At 40.7% G+C, this 10834-nt stretch overlaps 1 protein-coding gene across 3 annotated transcripts in view; it reads right to left on the minus strand.

The window, feature by feature from the left end:
• Positions 1 to 8827, minus strand: part of KrT95D (phosphofurin acidic cluster sorting protein KrT95D) — a 94276-nt gene extending 85449 nt beyond the window's left edge. For 2 of the 3 annotated variants that reach the window (XM_019048462.2, XM_019048460.2), the window contains exon 1: positions 8486 to 8827. In XM_019048462.2, the coding sequence (XP_018904007.1) occupies positions 8486 to 8598 (113 nt within the window). In that variant the 5' untranslated portion in view covers positions 8599 to 8827. The remainder of the gene's footprint in view (positions 1 to 8485) is intronic. The other variant, XM_019048461.2, reaches the window with a different exon arrangement.
• Positions 8828 to 10834: the final 2007 nt, after the last annotated feature.

Raw genomic sequence — 10834 nt, forward strand, 5'->3', positions numbered from 1 at the left:
AGGTAGCCCTTTTTTTTGTAGCCCTTTTTCTTGTAGACCTACTGTCCGTAAACCGGCAACTCTGAGTAAAGGTTTGTCACGGATTCTGGAAACTTGATTTTGGGCGGTAACGTTCTTTTTGAAATAAGCTGTTCAATTTAGACGTCGCACAGTGGATTGAGTCAATTTGAAAAGTCGGACAAAATCTGGAAACTTTGAGAGCTTATGTTTTCAAAAATATGAAACAAAAAAATTCAGGAGTGGATTTATTGGGGTTTTCGTGAAATTTTCCTTCGGAGACGCCCCTTGAAATTGAATTTGTGACAATACAGACATCAAACTTTGAATTTTTAACCGGAAAATTTGTGTCCGACCTCTTCTATAAGCTCGTTCTACCTAGAGTCCCTTTATACTGAGAGTCAAGACAATTCGGCTCATGGATGTCACAAACGGGAATAAAGATTACAGAGATTGAACGTTTTTCGTAATCTTTGATCGGCCCATTCTCAAATGCCTTTCTCCGTTCCTCCTCTCATTCCGTTTGTTCCTTGCCGAACCCGTAATTCCCTGGTCCATTCCAGATTATAATCTTTGCAATTGGTGAAAATGTAATCTTTATTCCCGTTTGTGACACTGTGGAGGCCTAAAATACGGGAACCAATCAGAAATGGATTCAAATTGTCTTGACTCTCAGAATAAAGGGACTCTAGTTCTACCGTGCGACGGTCCATGTTTTACCGGTGGCCGAAAGAGCGACTCGTTTCCCGAGTCTCAAATCCGGCGGCTGGTGTGAGGAAAACCTCGAGTTGGAGATTTTGCAAGAAAAGAAACCTGTAAGAACAGACTGCGGGAGAGAGTGTATCGAATTGGTGACCGACTAGGACGCGCATAGTCGCTACGGCCAAGCGCCGACGGCAGCTCTCGATCAGTGGCGTCGTTGCTTTGCGATAGATCGATTGATCTCCCATTTAAACATATAGAAAAGTATCGATAAACAAGGTGGTCGCAACGAGCACCTAATAATTAGTTCTTTACCAAAGCTTCGAATGGGGAAAAATCGATAATCGATCATTCACGCCTCAATCGGTGGCGTCGCGACGCCCGAGCACTCATGACTCACGAGCAATTCCGACGCCGCGGTCGACTAGACTCAACCCCTCACACGAACGAGACAGCTCTATAGCAGGAAATTTTGGAGTGTATATTACCATGAGAGCAAAATCAAGTGGATTACACTGGAGTGCTAGCCATCCGTCGAGTACCTACATTCAGATGAAAAACTCCAGTTTAGTCCCTGGTAAAAATTAGCGATAAGAGCTGCGTTTCAAAATACTATAGGAATTCTTATAGCCGGCTAAAGAAGGCTACAGAAAATCATATAGCTGGCTTCAGAATGCGGAGAAAATCATACGGCCGGGCTATACGAAGCGATAAAAAATTATGCAGCCGGGCTATAGTTCCTATCGCCGGGCTTTACACTTTATCGCCTGGCTGTTGCTTTTTCGCCATCGATTATAAAAGGCTGTAAGAAATTGTGTAGAAATTCGTGTGCTTTGGAAATCATTAAGTTTGATACCTACGGAACCACCTTAATATTTACAAAACACACATTATATTTTCCTTTAATACATATTTTTTTCATCAATTAAAATGAGAATAATCCATACAGGATGTGCAAACATTTCAAAATCATGAGTTGAATAACGCTGACTCCGCCGGAATAAATATTAGAGCCTAACACAAAGCGGAGCGGCGACGCACTGGCGCCTACAAACCTAACAGGGATACTTCACGCATTGCGCAACGCGTGAAGTATCCCTATTAGGTTTGTAGGCGCCAATGCATGTTCCGCGCTGGCTGCCCGCCTGCCACGGCGCTTGAAGCAACTATTTCACACCAGAGGTATTGCACAGTATCATACGAAACTGAAGGCGCTCTAATATATTAGTAATGGCAGGCATCCATCAAAAGTACGGAGCTTTCCTCGCAAAATAAATCAAGATACTACGGCCCAAAAAGAGAGCAGTAGTCCAAAAACTCACTAAGTCCTAGCATCCGTAATTAGTAACGTTTAGCATACACTTTATCGCCTGGCTGTTGCTTAATCGCCATCGGCTATAAAAGGCTATAAGAAATTGTGTAGCCGGCTATAGAAGCTATTGGAAATCTTACAGCCGGCTGTAGGTCTATGGTATTTTGGAACACAGATTCTACTGCCAATTTTTACCAGGGGTCGCAAGGACTGACTAAGCTCAGCTTTATATTGAACACCGAAGATTTTTGGTTTAAATAACGGTAGTTTTTGGTCGTAAGAACTGAATTTAGGTAGGTACTTTGAACCAAAGTTCAATTTTTACGATTGAGAAATTCGGTTATTGGAGCCGAAAACTTTGGTGTTCAATAAACCAAGCTTCTTTTGTAGCAGTAGATCTACCAGCTGGCTGATCGTTGAAATTTATAGACAAAGCTATGGACGAAGAAGACAAAAGGGATATGGAGGGATCCTATGGGTAGAAGCGGGTGTTTGCAATTGACAAAGAAGGTAGATAATTAATAGACTACCTAACGACAACCCATGAGAACCTATAGTTAGTCCATCATTTTCTCACTTAGTCTATAGGAGCCAACCATTTCAACCAGTAGGATCGCTTCATACTCCTTATGTATTCGTTGTCCATCGCTTTGTCTATCAATTTCAGTAATCAGCCCGCAAGCGTATGGTCCCTCCTACTGGCCAAAATCCGATACTTGCTTCTAGCAGAAAGCCCCGACTAGAGTACCTATGTATAGGGAGAGAACGAACAAGTCGGTAATTTTACGGTTAGCAGGTGATGGAGCTGCGGGCTGATTGTTGAAATTGATAGACGAAGCTATAGACAAAGAAGACAGTTAGGATATAGAGGGATCCTATTGGTACGGGTGGTAGCAATGAACAAAGGAGGTAGGCATAATAGACTAACTAACAGCAACTCATGCGGGACCCGTTAGTTAGTCCATAATTTTCTCCCTTCGTCTTTAACACCCACCCAAATTAAGCAATAGGATCGCTCCATACTACCTGTCTCCTTTGTCCATTGCTTTATCTATAAATTTCAACAATCAGCCCGCTGGAACTCTTAGGACCCAAAAGGGCAGACTATCTATGAAATCAACTTATCCTGAGTGATTTATTCTTACAAATGTTACGATCCGCTGTTGTTGGTAAAGCACGTATTTGACATAGTTTTTGCATACATTTACTCATTATTGCGGAAGAACGCTCATAAGTATATGAGCATTCTAGGCCATTTTGGTTTGATATTGAAACCTACAGATTGGCAGTGACATTTTTCGTTTTCAAAGGTTGGCTGTTCTTTTAGGCCCTAAGCTCCATATTTCGACGAGTGCGTACTCTCTCTGGGTACTCTAGCCACCTTCATTTCGAACACGGCGAAGCGATAAATCCAGTGCTAGCCACTGGATGAATCTATCACGAGAGTGAATATTTGCACTTAACAAAGAGCGATACCGGACCACTGCAGGGCTGTAGATAAAAGGAACAAAGAGGAGAATTTATGCCGGCGGTTTGAGCGGCGTCAATAATAATGTCAGCTAATAAAAGCAGCTTCCAAGACGCTCAAACTAGAAATCAATTTGATTGCAGCTTCATTGCAGGCGAGGTAGACTTTTCAACTTGAGGACTTCAACTACTGTCACCTCAAATTATTTCTTAATAAGTTGCGTAATATTTTTGGCCGGATTGATGTGAGCCTATCGGTGAGGTCAAAGATTTGACAAATACTCGGTCGATTTTAAAATCAAAATGTTGAATCCTGAACCATCCAGCTTTAATCTAAACGTCCAACAAGTATCTATTGCGACATCGATCTCGTTTGAAAATATGATAGAGCGGGTATATCTTATTGTTGACAGAAGAGATCAAAGGAGGGGCTGGGGGACAAGTCGCTTAAGTGCAGTTTTTGCTTTTTCGAGAAACACACGTTTGAAGTTTCGCAATTATATGGATCCTCGTGGCGGAAAGATAGTTCAAACTGACTTTTTGATGCATAAAAATTGAAATTTGAGAGCGAATTTTTCACAGAATGTGCAATTGTGCGTCAAGACTAGTTTAGACTTGAACTCATTAATGTCTCAATTTTTTTCAAAAACTGCACTTCTGCGCCTTGTCCTCCACGCCTCTCGAAGGTTCTTAGACAGGGGTTCAAAATCTACATAGATCCACGTATGACGTGATCGTTGAGGATTTTCAGAAAATTCCGGCCCGGTATGAAATTTCAAACAGTTTATCCATCTTTTTTGGAGACGTTTCGAGCATTCCCGATACCGATTACGCGTTGGAAGTAAGTTTTTGGAGAAATTAAAAAATTCAGCGCTGCCATTTCCCGGTTTTGATTCCGAATTTTGAAACTTTTGAAATTTCTCGGAACTTTTGCGATTTCTCGGTACTTTACTCGGAATTTTCAAAAGTCCCGGAATGTCCCAGAATTTCTAGCTAATTTCGGAATTTTCTCGAAATTTCGAGGGTTTTCGTCAGTTCGGCCGATTATTTGATCTTTGGTTATTTTTTCAAAAATCAAAATTGACGATCTTCTGAACTACACCCGAGCGTACTTATTTCAAAAATTTTTCCGAAACGTTTAAAAAAAAAATTGGATTTTTTTCGGAAGTTCTGGAAATTTGAATTAATCCCGGGAACCCCGAAATTTTCGGTAAAATAAAATGGCAGCACTGAAAATTTTTTTAGATACAAACGAAGTTTTTGACATGAATACAACGGCATTCATAAACGTCAGTACTTAATTTGAGACAGGCGAAAAGCTAAGATTTTCCTTCATTTTTGCTTGATACTACATACCTACTCCGGAGTTCGAATAGTTGCGCGCCTGGTGTCCGCTTTGACCAGTGTCGATTCATAAAATAGGTTTAAGCCAAAATCCGCGAATATTAAAAAAATACGCAATCTACCCAAGGGGTTCTTGAAAACATAATAAATTATACGTGGTTTTCATCTTAGTATCTCGAAAATATGCAGAATTTCCAGTGGTTTTTGTCAGAAAGTGAGCGATTACGCGTTTATCATTTCTATATCGCGGCTAATGCGCGACTTTTCCAGTGATTTTGCAAAAACATAAAAAATACGCATAAATCGCCTCAAGATCGCGGCAAAAATAGTCGATAGTTCGAAAAGTTACGCACTAAATTTCCAATTTCACGATGTGAGCACAATACCAACATTCATGAACGTCGCTCAATTGAGACAGGCGAAAAGCTAATGAATTGTGGGATTTTAAAATGATAAAACGTTTTTCGCACTCACTTGCACATAAGTTTTAAACCTTTGTGCCATATTTGGTCAATAACCTATGACCAAGTGAGAACGCAAACATTTTATTCATTTTAATATTGGACTTGTATAGTATCCGCATAAGTTTTTCAGCTAAGATTTTCCTTCAATTTCGAGTGATACCACATACCAACACCAAAGTTCGAATAGTTGCGCGCTTGAATTCCGCATTAAGCGGTGCGAGAATAATACAGACGTTCATAAACGTTGGTAATTTGAGACGGGCGAAAAGCTAAGATTTTCCTTCATTTTCGCGTGATACCACATACCTACTCCGGAGTTCGAATAGTTGCGCGCCTGGTGTCCGCTTTGACCAGTGTTTATTCAAAAAACGGTTTTATGCCAATATCCGCGAACATTCCAAAACCACACGATTTTCCAAGCATTTTTATAAAACCATTGGAAGTTATGCGCGATTCTCAACTCAGTAACGCGGCAAATACGTGATTTTTCCCGAGGTTTTGTAAAAAAAGTGAGAAACTATGCGTTTTTCATCTCAACTTAGCGGCATAAACGAGATTTTTCCAGTGTTTCGGTGAAAACTGTTAGATAAACACAGGTTATGGGAGCTGATTCAGGGTATCTAGTTTTTTTTTCATTTTGGGAAATCCTGATTATTCCTGATTTTTGACCGCTAAGTAAATCCTGATTTCATAATTTTCCCAAATCCTGATTTTTTGCGGAGAAAAATTAACGGACGGACAGCGGATAATCAACCGGAAAATAACGGACGGCCGACTTTTCTCGAATCCTGATTCTACGACCGATTTTTCCTCAAATCCAGATTAAATCGGGATTAAATCCTAATTGACCTCATATCCTGATAGAATCGGGAAAATCCTGATGCTCGACACCCTGCGATTACTGAGTAAGGGTGAGAGGTAAGGCTTCAGACACAGGATCGCCCCCCGTGGAGGGTAGGGGATTTGAAGTTCAAAAAAAATAAATACGATAGAAAAAAAACTTGAGGCTGCGTGACGACGGTTAAAAGCGTAACGTGTAGGTTGCTACGACTGAAATTCCAAATCAGATACTGTCATTACACGAGACCAACTCTCACGATTCATTGAATAACACTTGGATCCGCCGGTCCGCTTTGTATCGTGAAATGTTGCGAAACATCAAAACGCGAAACCGCTACCGGGTCTGGAGTCCGAGCCGAGGTCCACTGCAATTAGGTAAAACGCGCGTATCTACCTACAGAATGCGGATGGAGGATGGTGATTAAGCCGTCGAAAATCGGTCAATCGCCAGGTCGATCGAAAAAAAATCGTACAATTTTCGAAAAACGGCGTACCCACTAGAATCGGGAGTATTTCCGCGAGGGCGGGCACTCGGATTATGACTGTTATACTGCCGTCCTAAGGGAAAATGCCGTATGAGCCTTCAGGCGTGGCCTTTCCCTTGATGAAATACGAATTTCCTGGTGGACGTATGAATATTTTTCTATCAATTCTTCAGATAATTTTACTCGCAATTCCACCGAAAACTCCTAAAAATTTCAAGGGAAAATATTCGTAAGTTTCCTCGAAAATGAACATTGTTTTGACCACAATGGAGAATTTGCACGCATTTTTTTTATTGCTTCATCTGAAAGTGCCTAATGAGCTGAGTTCGCAATATTTTTCATAATTTTTTTCTGACATGGGAAATTGGAGAAAAATTGATTTAAAAGTGAGAAAATGTGCCGCCTTGTGACGTCATCTGGCGGCATTTCCCATTTAAACACATGTATTTTAGCAGAATCGGTTATTTTGTCATATCTCCTCTAATAATTGCTCAATTTATGAATCAAGGGTATCTTCGTGTTCAGTTCACTCAGAGGATTCCACTTAAACAGGAAATTCAACAAATTTCAGACCCTTGCAAATTCTCCATTATTTTGATTGAAGTAAACTTGTATGCGAAACAATTAGACAGTAGAGGATTCATACAAATTAAGTTTTATCATTTTACTTTCTCGCTCCCATAGGGTAGAGAGGAAGTATTTTTTTATTTTAAACTCCTATATGATATTCATCATGTTGGAGTCCTAATTTCAACGATCAACAAATCTACTTGGCAGTTCCTGTGCGGAACAAACTATTTAAATTTAGTTTCAGTAAATTACAATCACAACTAGTTAAAAGCTCATGGCTTGTGCTGTTGCGGTAAAAAATATGAGGGCATGGTTTCCTTGAGGTACCAGCAAAAACAAGCTCATAAGTACGGCTCTACTACAATGAGTTGATACTTGTTTACTTTCCGTTTGCAAGTAACTGTGCTGCCACCATCGAGTAGGAATTGCAGATGGACCGGGGACAATGATGCAACCGCACAAAAATATGTGGAACAATCTGACAATTATGACACAGGAGCCCCATTTGAAAGGAGCAGGCTAGAGAAAACCTTCTTCTCCTGTTGCCCAGGCGAGAAGCGGAGTGAAAATGTCGCTTCTTTGCCCGGCCCCACAATTTCCTGACATGGTGCCTCTGGTATGCGTCAAAAATGAATGCCAGCTTATCTGATACACTCTCCATCAAATAATAAATGATCTTGTCTTTCAGTGATTCACTCCTTATGCGATGTTTGTTAAAGTCATAGTTTTGACTAAACTGTAAACAAATTTGTTTACTGTAAAAACTTTTGACAGCCTTAATATATTTCCATCAAAGCTTAGAAAAAATGCTTCTAGCAGTTTGATGCAATTTTCAATACCTACCTAATGTGGGTATTGAATGACAAACCTAAGCCAATTTAAATCAAATTACACCCGCTTGGTGCGGCTTAAGGGAGCTTGCGGCCAAGTATGAACAAAGGAATGATGTATGGAGGAGCTTCTAAAACTTGTTCGGGAAGTAAACAGTGAGCTCAAAAATATCAAGCCAGTAAGTAAAGCGAGCTTTTGAATGTGGGGCTGCCTCAGGCAAAACAAGGGAGTTTGAACGATGTAGGCATGTGAGCAGATACTCAAAAAGACTAGTTGACTGGGGTTTGAGTGACAGATAGATGAAGTTGATAAAAAGGATGGGTTTATTGACAGCTTCTCCATACATCGTCTGAAAATAGAAGTGGCTGGCCGAATGCCCAGCTAAGAGAAATTGATCAATCCATCCTAATATGCTACTGAGTAGTGGATGATTAGACATGTGTGGTGCCAATCAATGTAAACAAAAGACTTGCCTAGGAATGCAGTTCGGTGGTGTCCGATCAACTTCCCAAGTTGCGAATAATTTCATTGGAACAGGCTTCAGACCGATAACATTCGGGGGAGGTTTCCCAGACTTTTCCGCCATGGTTTCAACGGTATGCGGATCGCACAATAACTGAAAATCTTATCACTTTACTGCCGAAACATTTTGAAATACACTATCACAAACGGCGGCAGGCGCGAGACGCGGCCGACACTCATTGGAACGGAGTCCAGCGAAAACTATTCGTTTTTCCAAGTCGTTGCTCGAGAAAAAACGGACGAACAAACAAAAACAGCCCCGTCTTGCATTGTTGATAGAGGCGCGACGCTAGCGCCGGCGGAACCAAGTGCAGCATATTTACACTTCAGTTTACAGCTTCGCACACAGGGGTGCAGCACTCTCAGGCTCGTATTGAAACTCCGAGATTTCAAGAAGTTTGGCCCATTCGTAAAAACACGTATTTGCACAGGGAAATAGGTGGTACGTGCGTTATTTCTACACTGAGCCAGAATTTGTGGCTCTTAATGGCAAATTGCAGTCTAATTAAAAATTTTTTCATATCAGATTTATTAGAAAATTCACAGTTCTAGGTCTCTTCTCCTGTTTACAAGCTATGGGTGATATGGGTCTCCGAGAATTTTGGCATGTGAGCAGGTCCCTCTGATAGATTTCTCCGGTGCTTGTTGCATTTAGTATTATTTCCCTTTTAGCCTTTGAATTATTCAGTTGATAAAATAGGCGAAAGTGGTTATCTACATATTCCAAAACCGAAATAGTTGCGTCTCCATGAAGCATATTACAAGATAGGCGAAAGTCGAGGGATCGACCATTTTATTTCAATAAAAGGGGGGGGGGGGGGCGAGGGTCAGGCTAGTCTTATGTAATTTTGACTGACTACAGGAAAAGGGATCTTATAGTCCCAAGGAGAAAAATTTTGGGTACGTGTAGAAAGTTTTGTTGAGACGAGTCAAAATATCGGATTTAGATATGTAGGTAAAGAAAACACCAGGGGACACTTTTAGGTGAAGTTTTCTTTTGCGGCGCTGTATTGGCTAAACTAGCTTTGAACTTAATCTAAAACTTTAACTAGAGAATTGTTCCGTCTCAAGCCGTTCAAACGTGGATTTGAACCAAATTCCTGAGGTTTCTAAGAATGAGCACAACACGGCTCTTTTTTCTCTGGCTCTTTATTTAATGGTGATGTTTTCCACTTGCAAGTGTTTGGGACATTTTCTGACAACAAAATTTTACTCCCAGATATCAACAGTCTAAGTCAGCAATCACATAACTCCATTTGCAACGTCACAGACTTCCTGTAATATTTTATTTTTTAAACGGAAAACTACCCAATGGAAATTCTTTAAAACTGCTGTGCTTTTTCTTCTCTGTGCGAGTAAAATTCTGCAAAAACTTTGGAGAATAATGTCAATTTGTTCTCCTTTAAAAAAATAACATAGAGGCGGAGATTTTCAGACACCGCAGACAAGATGTGAGATTGCGGACTATTGCTGTCGATATGTTATCATGTAGTCTCAGTGCATGTCAAATTTTAAACATGGGTAAAATCCTACACTAAGGAAATAAGATAGGTCCATTAAGTTGCATACAGATACGGGAAGGGATAAAAGGATTGCTAACGGTGTGGCAATAAAATTAGATACTTAACTTTCACTTGAGGTTAAGGTATCTTTTTTCCGACTCAAGCTTCAAATTTTCAGGTACAAGGCTCTTAAATTACTTTTCCTCCTACTCTAATTCCAGCTTAATTAAGATTTCTTTCACATGATAACAAGGGTGCAGAAAATGATTGATTCCATGATTCTAGGCTCACAGCTCACGGCATGTAAGTGGCAATTTTGGTTTGAGAAGGATTTTAAAAAACGAATACCTCTATTTCTTTCCTTCTCAACACTTTGAAAACATTGGGTAAAACGCAAATTTTACCATCTAATCAGATATTGAGCTGGAACATCAGACTATTGGCCTTGAAACAGAATGGAAATATGACTGCGCAGGGCAAAATCGTCAGACTGCAGCAAACGAACAGCTCTTTGGAACTTTCTGCACCCCTACATGACACATGGATTGATTTGCTAATCCAAGGCGGATTAAGAATGGTGGTCGCATTTCGTACCCTCTGGACGTCACACTGTATCGGGCACATCGGGTACATGGGCCGGCCGAGGCCGGGGGGGTCGGCTCAACCTTGGATTGCACGGCAAAACCAGTACCCTCCTGACGTCACATCGCTTCAAGATGGCAGCCAAAATCGAAATGCGACCACCATTCTTTATCCGCCTTGTTGCTAATCATTAGATCATTTCCGTTTCTCAGAAAG

Source organism: Bemisia tabaci, chromosome 2, assembly GCF_918797505.1.
Source record: "Bemisia tabaci chromosome 2, PGI_BMITA_v3".
NCBI lineage: Eukaryota > Metazoa > Arthropoda > Insecta > Hemiptera > Aleyrodidae > Bemisia > Bemisia tabaci.